This window comes from Rutidosis leptorrhynchoides, chromosome 8, assembly GCF_046630445.1.
Source record: "Rutidosis leptorrhynchoides isolate AG116_Rl617_1_P2 chromosome 8, CSIRO_AGI_Rlap_v1, whole genome shotgun sequence".
In the NCBI taxonomy this organism is placed as follows: domain Eukaryota; kingdom Viridiplantae; phylum Streptophyta; class Magnoliopsida; order Asterales; family Asteraceae; genus Rutidosis; species Rutidosis leptorrhynchoides.
Genome location: NC_092340.1, coordinates 293,114,957 through 293,135,050, shown reverse-complemented (window position 1 = coordinate 293,135,050; position 20,094 = coordinate 293,114,957). Strand labels below are relative to the sequence as shown.

Genomic DNA, 20,094 nt, shown 5'->3' with positions numbered 1-20,094 from the left:
TCCATTAAGGAAATTGGATCTTTATGAAAACATTTGATCTTTTGAAAATTAAATCTAGTTTTTACCCTAGATAAGTTTTCCGGGATAACCCTTTACCGGTGTTTGTAAAATATTTTTGTGGGTTTGGTGGGTTTCAGATTTGAAAATTTTAGCTCAAAACTTATGGTTTTGTGTCACCCACTTGCTAACCTTGTATTTGGAAAGCAACACGTCCAGTTTACTTGTCCCGTATATTACTTTTCGGTAAACTACCGTCCGGTTGTAAAGGAAAGCGTTGAACAAGCAACTGTTAAGGCAATGTCCCCTGACATGCTTTTAATTATGGTCTATAACGTGTCGGACGCAATTACTATTCTTGGTAGGAGCAATAGTAAAGCTCACCCTTATGATTTTTTGATCTGGCACAAGGTCCTGTCTTTGACCATGCTATGCAACCACCGTTCTTACGGTTGACACCCGATTTGGTTCAGGTGACCTAATGAATTCCAGGTGAATTCCTAGGATTTTACGTTCAATGGTAATGAACGCATTGAAAATAGGGTTTTCAGAAAACAAATCGGTTTGTAATTTTGATCAAAATATTTTCTCGTTCAAGCTCGAGTTTAGATATCATTGAATTCCATGAGTTTGTAATTCTCAATCTTTAAGGTCAATCTCTAGGATTGAGTAATATCAGTCTTAAAAGCTGATTTTTTTGATCTTTTAAGGAGATTATCCTTTCTGGGGATCTGATTCATTAGTCTTATCAAGCTAATTTGCATGGTGCCCCCCATTGTACGAGATAAATCCTTCTCATGGTTAGGATAAATCTGACCACTTGGCGACCCTGTTTAATGCTGAGGTCCGTGGATTTCCTGCTGATTTTAGTGATGACTTTTCTGGATTTTTCGTCAACCTACAGCTGGTCTGGACGACAACTTCATGACCTAAATCAAGAAGCGCGTGTCTTTTTCGGAAGACTTTACTTCCTTTTAATGATGGAATTGATTCATCGTGTAGATCCATCTTTTCTTTTCTTTCATCGGGTAAAACAGTTTAGTTTAATCCAAAGCAAAAGTATTTTCAGTTATTTGTTACAGAAATATGTGATATATGTTTTGAATAACTTGGAGAATTTTCCCACACTTGGCTTTTATTTTCCTTTTTATCGTCCTCTATTCCATTTTAAATGAATTTTAACATTTTGGTTTGTTTCTCAATTTATGTCCTTTCCGAGGTTACAATAATTTCGGTGTTAAAACCTAGTTTTATCGTTCATAAATATGTATAAACATGATTTTGAGTTCATTTAATTGAAAATTTTGAAAAATTTTACTAGAATTAGGTAGTCAGTATATAAGACTAGGGCTGTTCTTTATTATCAGAGAGCACTAGATTCTAATACAACTACTGCTTTACTAGTATTTTTAATGGTAATCAAGTGTTTAAGATAAAAATTTTAAAATCCGAAAGAATTTAACCCCTTCCCACACTTAAGATCTTGCAATGCCCTCATTTGCAAGAAATCAGTAACAATTTAAATTATTGAGGGTGATTTGTGTGAAAATGATTAAATTTTTACCAAAGTTTCCAAATATATTGGCGTTTGTTTGCTGAATGATAAATGGTGCACATCATTTGTTCATTCCGTCTTGTTGTTATTTCACATATATTTTGCATCTTGTCGTCAAAATTAGTTGCTTTTGCTGAACTTAATGCCAGTCTTTGAAAATGCGTTGTTTTACCCTGTTGTGTACATAAGATAAACTGCAAACATATATGCATATTTTTGAAGTTTGGTATATTACCCCACATTCAAAAATTATTAAAATCTAAGAATAAAAGTTAGAAAATTATAAAAACTATTACAATATTAACATAAGTATTAAACGTATCAATCATTACAAATTACAAAATAAAAAAAAATAAAAAAAACTAAGTAGACTAGGGATGATACTGGTACCAATAGGGGTTCCAGGCATAACCATAGGTGCTATAGAATGCTTCGGCAGGGTTATACGTAGGATACGGTGGTTGCATCTCTATAGACCAGGGAGGGAAGATGGGTTTTGGTGTAGGAATATAGTTTCGACCTATATGTTGGCAATGAGCTATGATTTGGTTCTGATGAACTTGCCAATCTTCAAATGCTCTCTGTCTAGCATTTTCGTACTCCTGTGAAGCTATAAACCTTTGCATTTCTTGCATCTCATTTCCCCCTCCTACATTACCTTGCTGTTGGTTTCTCTCAACCTGTGGATGTCTACCATGGTATGGTACTGCGGCGTTATTTCGCCTCTTCAAAACTTTCGCACCATGGTATACATTTAAACCTATAGTATCTCGGGGTTCTGGTTCTTCTACTAATAATCCCCCCCGACTTATATCCACACCGAGATATTCACCAATCAAAGTAATAAAAATACCACATCCTATTATGTTATGCGGTCGCATCCCCCTAACCATAGCTGATAAATAATAACCCACACAATATGGTATACTTACAGCGCTTTGTGGGTCTCGAATACACATATGGTAAAACAAATCCTGTTCATTTACCTTTTCCTTGTTCTTACCTCTTTGTGTAATCGAATTAGCTAAAAACCTATGAATCACTCTTAATTCGGCTCTATCTATATCCAAATAAGAGTAATTTCCCCCTTTGAAACGGTGATGGCTTGTCATTTGACTCCACACACCGTGTGTATCAAAATTTTCATCTATCTTTCTACCGTTTAGTATCAACCCTCTACAATCGGCAGATGCTAACTCCTCAGGCGTATATATACGTAAAGCCTGAGCCATGTCTAGTAAAGACATGTGGCGCATCGAACCGCCTAACAAAAATCTAATAAAAGAACGATCGGTTAAACTAGCTACCCGATCATTCAACTCTATACTACACAACAATTCTTCACACCATACTTTATATACAGGTCTACGCATGGTGAATAAACGTACCCAGTCATTAAAAGTAGAATTACCATACCTCTGTACAAGTAATTCCCTAATTGGCCCGGCCAATTCTACAGCTTCTAAGGGTCCCCATTCTATGACCCTCGGTACCTCAACAACCTTAGAATGAAGAGTATGCAAACCCCTTTGATATTTTAGATAATCTATTCAAAGTCTGTCAAATCTCAGGTTCGGGTGCAACTCTTCCAAGTGCATATCAGAAAAGGTCATGACTGGATGAGGTATATCCTGCTTGTAGTAGTTATCCACCTCCTGTTGTTCCGCATTCTCAGCAGGAGCATTGCGGGCTAGGGATGAAGATTCACCCCTTTCTGTCGTTTTTCTTGAGTAATTCCTTGATAGCATCCTTCTCAACATGATTTTAGTAAAAGATTTGATGATTAACGGTTAAAAATTGTGATTTTGGGGGTTTTTTTTCGGGTTTTTCGTGGGTTATTTCGCAGTTATTTTGCTGTATGTTTGAGTTGTGTGTGTTGTCTGAGCAGTTCTTTACGTTTTATTTTTTTTCGGTATTTCGGTCCCTCCGCGACTCGCGGTGAATTACCCTTCAAACTCCGCGAGTCGCGGAGTTTGCTAATTTTTTTTTTTTTTTTTTTATAATCTTTAACTTATAAAACAATTAAGTAATTACTTTTAAAATTTTGTTTCCCTTGTTATTTAGGACGAGGTCGTTTCGGATCGATGTCCTAGTCCGTCACTCGACAAAATTTTAAAATTTTTCTTTTTGTAGCGATTGTTTTAAAAGCTAAGATTTTTGGTTTTTTTTAATGTTTTTGGCATATTTTAATTTAATAAGATTAAAAATAATGATAATAAAAGTTCTCGTCCCTCCCTCGGGTAAAGCAATTTCGGTTCAAAGACCTAGTCTTCAACTTACGACGAATTTTAAAAATCATATTTTTAACTTACTAAGATAAAGTAAATTTTTGTTTTTAAATTCACACAACTTAAATATGAAATTCAAAATTAATATTAAAAATTCACACCAAACTTAAAATTTAAAATGCATATAATTAAAAATTCATATTTTAAAAATTCCCACCAAACTTAATTTAAAAATTCATATTATAAATTCACACCAAACTTAATTTAAAAATTCATATTATAAATTCACACCAAACTTATATTATGGTTCAAATATTTACAATTTTAAATATATTGTTTTTATAAAGTTTACAATATTAATTTAAGATTTAAATATTAATTTTAAAAACATGGTAAAAATAAAATTAAAAATCTTTTTGGCTTTTTATCCTACTTTAATCAATCAAATATTATCAAAAATATGCGCCCCTCTTTTCGGTAAAGTAATTTCGGTTCCAAAACCTAATTTAACTCATGACGAATTTTTGAAATATTTTTAGTTGATTGATTAAAGATATTTATACCTTAAGAATAAACGTTAAATTTCGCAGTGATATAATAAATTTTTGAATGATATCAATAATTTCGGTTGCCAAACCTAATTTTATTCAATACCAATTTAATACTTTTTAGCGAATAAATTAGCGTTTATTATCAAAAGGTTAAAAATAAAAAAAAATAAAAACTGTATAGACTTACCTGTGAAATAGATTTCTTAGTTATATGATCTATCCCATTCATAAGATAGTCGGTTTAATTGGTTTTCCATGGCTACATAGGCGTAACCTCGAGCATTCAGTGTCTTTTCTTCTAAACATATGAACGGTCCGTCTCTGCATAAAGTAACAAATTCGGTATTTGAATAGGTTTGATTATTTGAACATTTACCTCCATGTGACCATTTTCCGCATTTGTGACATCTTTCTAGGTGTCGTGCACTTCTTTTCGCCGAGGATTTTGATTTTCCTTTACCAAATTGTAACTTATTATCTTCGCATCTGGATTCTTTTCTAACTCCGTCCATTCTTTCTCTGATTACTGATACTAATTCACTCGGTAGTATGTCATTATTTCGTTTAGTGATCAAAGCATGTAGCATTAGACCATAGTTTAGTTCACAGGCAGTCTTCATTTTGTAAAAACCTAAAAAAAATAAAAATTCAGAATGGGGGGAGAAGACTAGTTCTTTAGGGTCTGCTAGGGAAAGACCATTCGGGTTACATTTTCGAGAACTACACGAAAACAGACAATCTAACTCTAACAGAAATACATAAACCCCTTGATTCTCCCCACACTTAGTTGGCTGTGGTATCGAAATTGTGATTAACATTATTTTCAATTGAATCATCAACAACTTGTATATCTTTGACTTTTACTTCAATCCATTTGTTGATTTCCTCCGTAACTTTCACAAATTCAACTAACATTGCCTTTTCTTTTGACGATAAATTGGATATTAATCGGTTATATAACTTAAAGTTTCCTTTAATCTTAGCATCGTGAATCCGTTTATAAAGTTTCTTCGTTGAACTGTTAAAAATGGATTCATCTAATTTCGTATCATCAACGGCATTCTTTGTGATTGGATCATCATTAAGTGTTTCTTCATCTTCCCCACACTTATGCGTTTTTATTGGTCTAACAGTTTTGGTTTGTGGAGATCTAAACTTTCGGTTCACAAAGGTGATCGATGTATCACCATCCCTAAGTGTTATTCTACCTTCTCTTACATCAATGAATGCCTTGGTGGTTGCTAAAAATGGGCGACCTAGAATTAGAGGAATATCAAGGTTTTCCTCCATATTAATCACTATGAAGTTTGCAACAAAGGTCAAACTTCCCACTTTAACAAGTAAATTATTTGCTATTCCAACCGGGTGCTTAATGGTTTGGTCAAATGATTGAACACCTATTTTGGTTGGTTTTAATTTACCTATGCCTAATCTTTTGTATAAGGAAAGAGGCATAATATTTGCACTTGCTCCTAAATCTGCGAGTCCATTATATACAGCACCATCATTAAGTAAGCAAGAAATGATAAATTCACCCGGGTCTCCTGCTTTAGTAAGTCGAGTTGGTTTGTAAACCTTTTTCGGGTGTTCTTTCCTTGGTTCTTTCATTTCTATTTGAATTTCTTGTTCACATTTTTCTTCGTTTCTTGAAATGGGAGGTTTGTATAGGAATTCTTCTTCATCACTCAAATTTGAATTCTCCCTATATTCCAGTTTTGATTTTTCATATGTTGTTGATAACATATTTATGTTTTCATTTTGAAGGTTTTCTTGGGTGGTGAAATTATGATTAACTTCATTGTCAACTTCCATCGGACCATGTATGTAATATTTAACTCTGTGACCATTAACTTTAAATTCAATCCCATTTGAATTTATCAATTCTATCGTTCCGTATGGGAAAACTCTTTTGACTATGAATGGCCCAGACCATCTTGATTTCAATTTTCCAGGAAATAGCTTGAATCGTGAATTGAAAAGAAGAACTATGTCTCCTTCTTTAAATTCTTTTGAACTTCTGATTCTTTTATCATGCCATTTCTTCGTTCTTTCTTTATAGATTAACGAATTTTCGTATGCTTCATGTCTTAATTCTTCTAATTCATTTAGTTGACTTAATCATAGACGTCCGGCTTCATGTATATCAAGATTACATGTCTTCAAAGCCCAAAATGCTTTGTGTTCAATTTCTACTGGAAGATGACATGCTTTTTCATAAACAAGTCTAAAAGGTGTGGTTCCAATTGGAGTTTTGTAGGCTGTTCTAAAAGCCCAGAGTGCATCCTCCAATTTAATGGACCATTCCTTCGGATTTGATCCTACGGTTTTCTCTAGAATACGTTTTAAAGCTCGGTTGGTATTTTCAACTTGTCCACTTGTTTGTGGATGATATGCGGTGGAGATTTTATGAGTTACTCCATATCTTTTAAGAACTTTCTCAAGTTGATTATTACAGAAATGAGTACCCCGATCACTTATTAAAGCTTTCGGTGTTCCAAACCTTGCAAAAAGACGTTTTAAAAAGTTGACTACAACTCGTGCATCGTTAGTTGGGAGAGCTTGTGCTTCCGCCCATTTAGATACATAATCAATGGCTACGAGTATATATAGATTATTATGAGATTTTGGAAATGGACCCATAAAGTCAATACCCCAAATGTCAAATACTTCACATACTTGGATGACATTTTGTGGCATTTCATCATGTTGACTTATTTTTCCGGACCTTTGACAAGCATCACAGAATTTGCAAAGAAGGTGTGCGTCTTTGTAAATTGTAGGCCAATAGAATCCAGCATCATAAACTTTTCTTGCTGTTAGTTGAGGCCCATAATTACCTCCTGTTGGTCCTATGTGACAATGGTTTAATATTTTACTAGCTTCATCTCCAAATACACATCGGCGTATTATTCCATCGGGACAACTTTTAAACAGATGTGGATCTTCCCAAAAATAGTGTTTTATATCACTGAAGAATTTCTTTCATCTTTGGTACGATAATCCTTTTTCAAGGAATCCACATACTAAGTAGTTTGCATAGTCTGCAAACCATGGAATTTCTTTATAATCTATCTTCAATAGATATTTATCAGGAAAGTTGTCTTGTATGGCCGATTCATTTAGAACTTCTAATTCGGGATTTTCAAGACGAGAAAGATGATCAGCGGCGAGATTTTCTGCTCCTCTTTTATCTCGGATTTCAATATCAAACTCTTGTAAGAGTAAGATCCAACGGATTAATCTTGGTTTAGCATCTTGTTTTGAAAATAAGTATCTAAGAGCAGAATGGTCGGTATAAATCACCGTTTTTGCTAGAACGAGATATGATCGAAATTTGTCAAAAGCAAAGACAATAGCAAGGAGTTCTTTTTCAGTAGTTGTATAGTTTGTTTGTGCTCCTTGTAACATCTTACTAGCATAATATATAGGTTGAAATCGTTTTTCAATCCTTTGTCCTAAAACGGCTCCCATTGCAAAATCACTTGCATCGCACATTAGTTCAAATTGTAGATTCCAATTTGGTGTTATCATGATCGGTGCATTAGTGAGTTTTTCTTTAAGAATATTAAAAGATTTGATACACTCATCTGAAAAGATGAATGGAGCATCCTTTTCTAGGAGTTTATTCATAGGAGTGGCAATTTTAGAAAAAACTTTTATGAAACGTCGGTAAAAACCGGCATGCCCTAGAAAACTCCTAACTCCTCTAACATTGGTGGGATGTGGAAGTTTAGCAATTACATCTACTTTAGCTCTATCCACTTCAATTCCTTCTTTTGAAATTTTATGACCAAGAACGATGCCTTCTTTAACCATAAAATGGCATTTCTCCCAATTAAGTACTAGATTTGATTTTTCGCATCTAATAAGCATTCGTTCAAGATTAACTAGACATGATTCAAATGTATCACCGAAGACTGAAAAGTCATCCATGAAAACTTCCATGCATTCTTCTATCATGTCGTGAAAAATCGCCATCATACACCTTTGAAAGGTTGCAGGAGCGTTACAAAGTCCAAATGGCATGCGTTTGTAAGCAAAAGTACCATAAGGGCACGTGAATGTAGTTTTCTCTTGATCTTCAGGTGCTATTGGAATTTGAAAAAATCCGGAAAATCCATCTAGAAAACAATAATAACTATTTCCGGCTAATCTTTCCAACATTTGATCTATGAAAGGTAAGGGAAAGTGATCTTTTCTGGTGGCGTCATTTAATTTTCTATAATCAATACACACACGCCATCCTGTTACAGTCCTAGTAGGAATAAGCTCATTTTTCTCATTTGTAATGACAGTCATGCCACCCTTCTTAGGCACACATTGAACTGGGCTTACCCATGGACTATCAGAGATTGGATAAATTAGACCTGCGTCTAGCAGTTTAATAATCTCTTTCTTAACTACATCTTGCATATTAGGATTTAGTCTTCGTTGGCGTTGCACATACGTTTTATGACCTTCTTCCATAAGGATTTTATGTGTGCAATACGAAGGACTTATTCCTTTAATATCATGAATCTTCCATGCAATGGCTGGTTTATGAGCTTTCAACACAGAAATGAGTTGTGATTTCTCATTTTTAGTAAGAGAAGACGATATTATTACAGGTAATTCAGATTCACCATGTAAATAAGCGTATTCCAAATGGTTTGGAAGTGGCTTTAACTCTAATTTCGGAGGTTCTTCTATCGATGATTTGTATCGATATCTGTCTTCTTCTTTTAGCATTTGAATTTCTTCTGTTGTTGGTTCATATCCATTAGCTATTAGTGTAGCTAACATTTCAGCTTCATCAATTGGTTCATTACCTTCTCCTAAAGAACATTCTCCTGTTCCTTGTAATTCTGGAAATTCTTCTAATAATTCTGCATGTGCATCTATAGTTTGAATATAATAACATGTATCGTCTGCAGATTGCGGTTGTTGCATTGCTCTATCAACTGAAAAGGTAACACTCTCATCCTCTATACTTAGGGTCAATTTCTTACCGAACACGTCTATCATTGCTTTAGCCGTGTTTAAGAATGGTCTTCCTAATATGAGAGGAACTTGAGAATCTTCTTCCATGTCCAGAACAACAAAATCTACTGGAAATACTAAAGTACCAACTTTAACTAGCATGTTCTCCATTATCCCTCTAGGATATTTTATTGATCTATCGGCTAGTTATATGCTTATTCTGGTTGGTTTCAATTCTCCAAGGTCTAGTTTAGCGTATAGTGAATACGGCATTAGATTTATACTAGTACCTAAGTCTGCCAATGCTTCTATTGAACTAAGACTACCCAAAAAACATGGAATTGTGAAACTTCCTGGATCAGATAGTTTTTCTGGTATCTTATTCAACAGCACTGCTGAACAATTAGCATTCATAGTAACAGCCGAGAGTTCTTCCATTTTCTTTCTATTTGAGATTAGATCTTTCAAGAATTTAGCATATCTAGGCATTACTGAAATCACATCAATGAAAGGAAGATTTACATTTATCTGTTTAAACATATCCAAGAATTTGGATTGCTCGGCTTCAAGTTTCTCTTTCTTCATTTTACTCGGGTAAGGAAGTGGTGGTTGGTATGGTTTAACATAAGATTTAGCCTTAAGTGTGTTATTTTCATTAACCTTTTCAACTACCGATTCTTTTTCCTTATCTTGATCAGGTTGTGGTTCTTGTGGAGTAGGAATAGTTTCATCAGAAGTTACAGGTATTTCCGGTGGTTTAAGTGTTGTACCACTTCTTGTGGTAATGGCTTTAGCTGTTTGATTCCGGGGGTTAGCATTTGTATCACTAGGTAGACTTCCCGGTTTTCTTTCACCTATTAACCTTGCTAGGTTACTTACTTCTTGTTCTAGATTTTGAATAGAAGCTTGTTGATTTCTAAATGCTTGAGCATTTTGTTCATTGGTTTGTTTTTGAGATGTGGAAAACTGCGTTTGAGTTTCAACTAGCTTCGTCATCATATCTTCTAAATTCGGCTTTTTATCATCGGTTTGTTGTGGTGGCTTGTTTTGAAAATTAGGTCTTTGCTGATTGTAAGTATTATTGGATACTTGTTGATTGCTAGGACCTTGTTGGTTGTTGTATGGAATATTTCGGTTATAATTCTGGTTTTGATTGTAAATTGGTCTTGGCGGTTGATAATTATTCTGATAATTATTTCCAGGCCTTTGGTTTATGTATGAAATATTCTCTCTTTGTTCCATTGTTAATTCAATACTGAGACAATCTTTTGTCAAATGTGGTCCTCCACACTGCTCACAACTAATTCGTATTGAGTGAATATCTTTAGTCATCTTTTCCATTCGTCTCTCCACAGCATCTATCTTTGCGGAAATGGAATCTAAGTCATGGCTAAAATCGGCTCTAGCTGCTTTAGATGATCTAACGATATCTTTTTCTTGGTGCCACTCATGTGAGTGGGAAGCAGTGTTATCAATAATTTTGTAAGCATCAGTTTCGGTTTTCTTCATAATAGAACCACCAGCTGCTATATCTATGTCTTTTCTTGTAGTGATGTCGCATCCTTGGTAGAATATTTGTACTATTTGACAGGTATCTAAACCATGTTGCGGACATCCTCTTAACAACTTTCCATATCTTGTCCACGCCTCATATAGAGTTTCATTTGGCTTCTGTGTGAACGTGACAATTTTTGCTTGAAGTCTTACGGCTTTAGATGCAGGAAAGAATTGTTTAAGAAAATTTTCAACTAAAACGTCCCATGTATCAATCGCCCCTTCAGGTAATGATTCCAACCAATCTTTGGCTTCTCCCTTTAAAGTCCAGGGAAATAACATGAGATATATCTGTTCATCCTCCACTTCTCGGATTTTAAATAGTGTGCAGATCCTATTAAAGGTACGTAGATGTTCATTTGGATCTTCCTTCGGCGCACCACTAAATTGACATTGATTAGTCACCATGTGTAGAATTTGTCCTTTGATTTCATAATCTGGCGCATTAATGTCTGGATGAGTAATTGCGTGACCTTGGCCAGTGCGTTTAGCTCTCATTCGGTCTTCCATACTTAAAGGTTCCAGATTCTCCATAATTGAATTTGTTGAATCGGAATCACTAGAGGATTCTGATTTAATGGTTCGTTCCTCAACAATCTCTGCTTGAGTGATTGGTGGTTCCGGAGGAAAGTTTAGTGGTTCAGGATCTACGAATCGTTCCTGAATATTCTCCGGATTCTCAATTGTGAGGTCGGGTTCAAAAAATGGATTATCGGAAATTTGAACTGAAGTACTTGGTCGACTGGATGACGATTCTAAAGAAAAATCAACGGCAGTAATATTTGCTAAATGTCTTGATCTAGTTACAGGTGGTGAACGTACAAAAGGTGGTGAACGTCTTGCTCGGTGCATTCACTGAATATCCTATTAGTTTTCAAAAGGAAAGAAAAATTATAATAAGTTATCCAATTAATAGACTTTTCTGATTTTGCCCACGTTTTGAATAGCCAAAAGATGCAGCAGAGGGGCAGGATTCGTTTGGTCTCAATATAATTGAGGACTGTTTGGCTCCAATAACCCGGTCCACGTACAAATCCAACTATTACTACGAACCAGAAAATTTTGATGTCTATCAATTTAACCACTTAAAATAAATTTTCGTAATTTTAAGAAAATTAGATAAGAAGTAGAATAAAAATCTATGTCCTAAAAACTAGAATAGCGAGAAATAAGAAAGAAAAAGAGTTCGTCGGAAAAGGAAAAATGGTTGAAAAATAAAAGGTGACGGAAAAATTAAAGAAACTTATAAAACTTAAAAGTACTTGACTAACCTAACCTTATTACTACAACTAACTTAAAATTATAATCGCAAATTGAGATTACTAATTGGAATGATAATTGATACATAGGTAAAAGGTGTCTAAAAATATTAAAGCTTACAAGTAAAACTATATCCCAAATGGAAATAACTTAAAAAGAAACTAAAACTTAAAAAGGCGTCGCAAAATTCTAAAGTACCTAATTCTTAGTCTAAAGAAAAAGCACTTAAGGAATTCTACGGCAAAGACTAAAAATCAAGGAGTAAAAATAACTATGGCAAAATCTAAGTTTAAAACTAAATATGAGCTAAAAATATAAATATTATGCTAAAACAATTAAAAAGGGATAAAATATAAAAATATACAAAAAGTTGTAAAAAGTACAATTTTTATAAAAATATTATTTTTATATTAATTATTTATTAAAACTATTAATTTTACAATTTAATTAAACTAATTTTAACTAAAATATAAATTAAATAAAACTTAAATTAAAATAAAACTAATTATAATAATAATAATAATTAGGGTTAATAATAATTATAATTAATAATAATCCGTAATAAATGCAGTTTAGGGTTTCTGTCGGTGTCAGAGAAACTCCGCGAGCCGCGGTTCTCAAAGCTGCAAACCCCGCGAGTCGCGGGGTTCCAGTTTTCAACTCTGGAACAGGAAATTTACGCATTTTTTTTTATTTTGTTATGTTTTCTAATTTTCTGTTTTAATATAAATAAAAGATATTTAAATAAAACTTATATTTTTATAAACTAAAATAAAAATAAAGAAACTTATAAAACTTTTAACAATCTCTTAAAAATATATAAATTTTTGTTTTTCTTTTTATATTTTTGAATATTTAAAACGTATTTTTATAAAAACAAATTTTAATAAAAGTAAACTAAAAATCTTTTTTTTTTATGTAGCGTTGCGCTTCCGGCTTTTAAGAAAATCTCCCCAGCAGCGGCGCCAAAAATAACTTGATGTTTTAGCAGAGGGGTATAAAATACTATTAAATTTTAGCAGGAAATACTATTAAATACGATACAATTTTTACACAAGATATTTATTTATTTAGAGAATGGATATACTTAAACTTTGCTACAACACTTATAGGCAGTGTACCTAATCGTACAGTAGTGTAGTTTTTAGTAAGTCCGGTTCGTTCCACAGGGAATCTTTTTAAACAAAGCTTAACGCTATATTAGTTTACTTTTATAAAAATACAAATATATATATAAGTGATATTATTATTATAAAGGGGGGTTTTTACCGTTTAATGATCGGTTTGTCGATTTTAAAACTTTAGTCGCAGTTAAAACCAAATGTAAAATATTAAAAATAAATACAAGACTTAAATTAAAGCGGCAAGTAAATAACGATAATGAAATTGCGAATAATAAAAATGCGATAAAATAAACTTGCGATAATTAAAAAGTACGATAATTAAAAGTGCAATTAAATACAATAACAATAAAAATGCGATAATTAGAAGTGCAATTAAATATAAAATAAAGGAAATTAAATATGAAATAAAAGAATTATACTTATTTAAACTTTCGTAATCATGATGTTTGACGTGTTGATTTTAGTTTTATGCCCATGGGTTAATTGTCCTTTGTCCTGGATTATTTAATATGTCCATACGGATTTGTCCATAATAGTCCATCGGTCATAAATATAAAGAGCGAAAGCCTTCGTCAAATTATTCTTATTCCCGAAGTCAAATATTCCAACTAATTGGGGATTCGAATTGTAACAAGGTTTTAATACTTTGTTTAATGAATACACCAGGTTATCGACTGCGTGTAAACCAAGGTTTTACTACTTTGTTAACAATTACACCAATTACCCTTGAATGTAATTCACCCCTGTTTCAACAAGTTTATTAACTATTAATCCAGTTCCGTATCCGGTAAAATGAATAATTATTGGTACTTATAGATATCCCGCCCACCGTACCCAGTCAAGCGTATGTGGTTATATATAAATACGTCAAATTATAAGTTTGTATATTAAATTAACAAGGTATTGTTTAGTTAATATAAAACCCATTAATAGCCCATAGTCTAATTTCCACAAGTGTCGTTCTTTTGTCCAAACCCCAATTATGGTACAAAGCCCAATTACCCAATTTTAGTAATTAGTCCAACATCATGATTACTTCGGATTAAATAAGCATAATAATAACTTAGCTACGAGACATTAATATAAAAAGGTTGAACATAACTTACAATGATTAAAAATAGCGTAGCGTTACACGGACAGAATTTCGACTTACACCCTTACAACATTTGCTAACATACCCTTATTATTAGGATTAAAATTAAAATTAAAATTAAAATATAAATATAAATATATACGATATAGATAGAGAGATGGATGGATTTTTTTTTTTTTTGCGATCAGAATTCGTTTGCTTTTATAGGGATTTTCGACTTTTGGGGCTCCGCGACTCGCGGCATTTTTGCCTTCAAACTCCGCGAGTCGCGGAGTTTGAAATTACAGCTCAGTCCCTTTTGGAGTCTTTCTTGCCGACGGTTTATAATATATATATAATATATATATATAATTAATATAATTAATTATATATTATATTATATTTATATACATAGTTAACTTGTATTTTTTAGTCCGTTGCGTCGAGCGTTGAGAGTTGACTCTGGTCCCGGTTCCGGATTTTCGAACGTCCTTGCGTACAACTTTATATTTTGTACTTTGCGTTTTGAATCTTGTACTCTTGTAATTTCGAGACGTTTCTTGTCAATAATTGGAACCTCTTTGATTGTCTTTTGTACTTTTGAGCTTTTTGGTCGTTTGCGTCTTCAATTTGTCGAATCTGTCTTTTGTCTTCACCTTTTATTATTTAAACGAATATCACTTTTAAATAGAACAATTGCAACTAAAAGCTTGTCTTTCTTGAGGAATAATGCTATGAAATATATGTTCGTTTTTAGCATTATCAGTTACACAACATCCAAAAACTCTAAGGTGACTTACGGTGGGTTTCCTACCATTTAGGATTTCGTAGGGTGTTTTATTGATTCAAGGCCTAATTAGAACTCTATTTTGAATATAAGTAGAGGTTGCTACCGCTTCACACAAAAAATTTTGAGGGATTGATTATTCATTTAACACTGTTCTACTCATTTCTTGAAGAGTTCGGTTTTTCCTTTCAACAACCTCATTTGATTGAGGAGTGCGAGGAGTCGAGAAATTATGAGAAATTCCATGTAAATCACAAAAGACTCCAAATTGGGCATCATTATCAAATTCTCTTCCATGATCCATTCGTATGGTGACAATTGTACACCCAAGCAAGTTTTTTATTTTTGTAGCAAAAATTACGAATATCTCAAATGCCTTATTTTTTTGTTTTAGAAAAAGTGTCCATGTGTATCTAGAAAAATCATCAACGATTACCAAGGTGTATAAATTCCCACCATAACTTTGAACGGATGATGAACCAAACAAATCCATGTGTAGGAGTTCTAGATATCTTTTAGTTGAAATGAAGTTCTTAGGTTTATGACTAGCATAGACTTGTTTTCCTACTTTACATGTATCACAAAAATGACTTTCATATTTTTAGTTTGGGTAAATCTCTAACCATTTCTTTAGAAGATATGTTGTGAATTAGTTTCATATTAGCATGCCCAAGTCTCCTATGCCACAAAGTGGTAGTGTCATGAATGAAAGTGAGACAAATATCTAAATTTTTAAATTCATTTAGTTTACACGTGTAAAGGCCCTTTTTCCTAATTCCATTTATAACATTTTTACCATCTTTGGTTATATGTGAAGATAATTTAGTGAATGTCATGTTATAACGTTTATCACATATTTTACCAACACTTAGCAAATTAAAGCCGATTCTTAAAATGCAAGACATTTTCAAGGTAATTTTAGAGTTAGTGATATTACCTTTACCGACGATTTTACCTCGTACATCGCCACCAAAGATTATGTCACCACCATTATGTTCTTTGTACCTTGTGAAGAAGTCTTTGTTTCCCTTCATGTGCGTTGTACATCCACTATCGATTATTCAATCTTCTTCTTGTAAAATGCCATTTAGGCAAACCTATATTTGGTTGATTAATATCTTTCGTACCCAATGTTTATTGGGTCCGGGATGATTAGCATCAAAAACTTCTATTCTAACCCATCTTTTTACGACTTTAGCGTTGTAGTTTCCTTTTGGTTAAGCCCTTGTTTCAATGATTTTCTTCCTAGGATTTCTAGTGTGGTTAGTCTTATTTTCTATGGAATTCCTTTTAAGTTCTTCCCTTTTAGGTGACCTAATTTTTGAAAATGGTCATGCGGTCGACTTCACGGTTTTGCCGTGCTTCGACCGCTCGTCTTCTGTACGTTTGGATTTCCTTGAGACTTAACAAACACTATAGGTTGTTTTTTTGATGATTTAATTTTGAGGGAGCTTTCTTTAAACCCTAACCCATGTTTGTTATTGCTTGTTCGATGAACACTTAAAATGTCTTCTAGCACTTTTCCACTTTTATTATATGTTGAAACTTGATTTTATTTTCAAGTAGTTTGACAGTTTTGTTAAACCTTTTATTTTCATTCTTTAGATCATCACAAGTAAGACATTCGTGTGAGTTAGTTATTCTTTCCTTTAGCCTAGACACTTCTAACTTAAGTGAGTTATTTTCTTCTTTTAAGTTAGTATTACTAGTGCTAACTCTACTACTTAGATCTCAAAGCTTAATGAAATTATTAAAATTGAATTCAAAAGAGTTTGGAAGAACCTCATTGTCGATTTGTCCGACTAGGCAAGCTTTATCATCTTTTTCCGAGCTTGGTGCTTCAACGGCCATGAGACATGTTTCCTTTCCTTCTTCTTGTATCTCATTCCCTTCATAGTCAAATGCACCTCTAAGAAATGCCTTCTCATTTTTTTCTTTTGGGACATTCACTTATTAAATGATTTGGATCACCACATCCAAAACATTTCCTTACGAACTTCTTCTTGGAATCAAAAGGCGCCTACTTTGAGTCCATTGTGGTTCGAACATGATTCTCGGGTCTTCGGTAGAATTTCTTGAATGATCGAACAATAAATGCAAGTTGTGCATCGTCATTTAGGATATCATCTTCATCCTCTTCGTATTCACCTTCTTCACTTGCTTTGGCCTTCAAAGCAATTGACTTATTCTTTTCTTTCTTGACTTTGTCCGCTTCTTCATCCTTGTCTAGGATGACCTCATGGACTTTGAGATTTTCAATGAGTTCATCAAGAGACAACTTTTCCAAGTCCTTTGACTCATCTATTGCGGTCACTTTAAGTCTCCCTTTAGAGGGTAATGCTCTTAAGAATTTTCGAACATATTGCTTGTTCGGATAGTACCTAAAGCTTTCAAACTTGAACAAATATTGTTAAATCTAGAATAAGCGGTATCAATTTTCTCATCATCTGATATAACAAATTGTTCATATTGAGCTACTAGTAGTTCAATTTTATTTTCAATGACTTGCACATTTCTTTGATGAGTAACTATTAAACTATCCCATATTTCCTTTGCACTCTTAAGCATAAAGACCCTTTCATATTCTTTTCTAGGCAAAACGTTAAATATGACTAGTTTAGCTTGATAGTTTTCCCTACATCCGTTTTATGTTCTTTCGACCAATTTTCTTCGGGTACAATTATTCTAGTTTTCCTATCCTCACTTAGTTTGAATGAAACATAATTGCCCTTAGTAATGATGTTCCAAACTTCTATATCTTTAGCACGGACATATGTTTCAATTTTTTGTTTCCAACAGCAAAATCCTTCACTCTCAAGTAGTGGAGGTCTTTGCATAGAGGAACTTTCACTATAGCTCAAGTTCTCAAATTTTTGTTCCATGATCTTTAACTCAAAAGTTTGTAAAATTAATTTTTATCTTAAAAATAACAACTTTAGCAAAACGTTTAGAGCAACCGCTCTGGTACCAATTGTAAGTAACTAGAGGGGGTGAATAGTTACTTAGTGCGATTTTTTAAAACTTTTTTCGGATTAAGAAGTTGAGATTTCTATAGTGTGATTTGATTAGTTTGTTCACAAGTATGATAAATATAAAGATAAGGGATAAGAGAACAAACACTGAGATTTATAGTGGTTCGGGAAGATGTTAAACAATCTTCCTTATCCACTCCTCAATTCTAACGAATTGAGAGTTAGTTTCACTATGATGCTCCAAACTCGGTGGAGTGTCCAGATACAACACTAGCTCCTCGATAAGCCACAACTTAAAAGAGGAAAGTCACATTGTACTAGAGGTGTGTCATTGATTTCCCTTTAAGGCAAATGCAGAATTTTGATCCCATTGATTTCCCTTTAAGGAGAAACTCAAATGGGCTATAGTATGTTTGCCAAAGCAGGAAGGGGGTCTTGGAATTAAGAGAATGAGGGAATGCAATGTTGCTTTACTATCCTCTCTTATATGGTGTGTGCTCACAAATAAATAGTCGTTGTGGGTTAAGTGGATTCACGCTTATCATCTCAAAGATAAAAATTTGTGGGATGTTCCAGTTGGTGCAGGTGTGAGCGTGGGGTGGCGCAAATTATTGGACTGCAGAGATCTTCTTCGTGATCATTTTATTTATGTGATTGGTGCTGGTTCTACTTGTTCAACTTGGTATGATAATTGGACTGATTTTGGCATTTTGCTCATATTATTTGGCATAGAATTATTGCTAGAGCAGGTTTCAATCGTTACAATAGGGTAGGAGACTTAATTGGTATTAATGGATGGAGGTGGAAAACAGATTGGTATAAATTGTATCCGGGTTTATCATATATAGAGTTACCAACTCTTACTGATCATCCGGATGTGTTAAAATGGCGAGGTAGTGATGGTAATCTTGGTAACTTCACGGTCAGTAAGGTTTGGGATACAATTTGTTCTCGTTCGAATATGGTGTCTTGGTACCATGTGGTTTGGTTCTCACATTGTATTCCAAGGCATTCTTTTCTTATGTGGTTATTAATGGGAGAAAGCCTCAAGACGCAAGATAAGCTTAGAGGATGGGAGTTGCAGTCGCTCACAGGCCCGTTGTTGTGCTCATTATGTTCCTTGGAGCCTGATTCGCATGACCATCTCTTTTTCAATTGTGTTTATTCGACGCAGGTTTGGTTCTTTGTAAAGAGTAATATGACGAGTAATATTAATAGTAACTCTTGGAAGGACTTTATTGAATTTGCTTCTGAATTTGCGGATAAGAAGTCGGCAAGGAGCATCACGTCCAAGCTCCTGTTTGCAGCGTCGGTTTATTTTATCTGGCAAGAGCGCAATTTCCGATTGTTCAAGAAGCAATCTAGATCGTGTGCCAACTTGGTAGCTGTGATATATTCTACTGTCAGGTTGAAGTTACTCTCGTTGAGATGGAAGCCTACAAAGCATGCAAAATTGATGAAAGAGTCATGGAAGATCCCTTAAGATGTTGTTGTTGGTCTTAGAGTTGTTTGCTCGTGTTTTAGTTGTGGTTTGTGGCTGTTGTGGTCTGGTTTGTTAGCTATGAGGCATGTCTCATAGTTGTTTTGTGGACGTTCATGTACATCTTTCATTTCTAATAATCAAAATGACATGATTTCTAGCGTTGATGTTCAAGTGTACATAAGAACCCAATCATGAAAGTATGACAAAAATTGGTCAACCCATGTGGTTATATACTCTTTTAGGCAACATCTAAGGAAGTATATTGTATTTTGACATAAATAATTGTAAAACATAATTAACCAATCCACCGGAAAGGTCATGACACGTAACAAAATCATGATACGATGGAAAAAATAAGAATTAAGAGATTATATGTGTCTTCTGAATTATTATTTTCCTTGTTAACTACACAAAGAATTTAGAATTTTGTACTTTCATCAATTGTTGTATGTATCTTTATTTTCTTCTTTTTTCTGTTAAAGCCTTTCATTCACATTCCATATGAAGTATGGAATCAAAAAAATATCAAATATGTACCACAATGGTCCCATT

General features: G+C 33.7%; 1 protein-coding gene across 1 annotated transcript; it reads left to right on the top strand.

Moving 5' to 3' along the window:
- Window positions 1–19,092: 19,092 nt before the first annotated feature.
- LOC139864315 (uncharacterized) lies at window positions 19,093–19,542 on the top strand. Its single transcript, XM_071852893.1, has one exon. The coding sequence runs from the start codon at window positions 19,093–19,095 to the stop codon at window positions 19,540–19,542; it is 450 nt and encodes a 149-aa protein (XP_071708994.1).
- The last annotated feature ends 552 nt before the right edge of the window (window positions 19,543–20,094 follow it).

Bases quoted from the DNA above. Each gene is read 5' to 3' on its own strand.
- LOC139864315 (XM_071852893.1), top strand. From the start codon at position 19,093: ATGGGAGAAAGCCTCAAGACGCAAGATAAGCTTAGAGGATGGGAGTTG.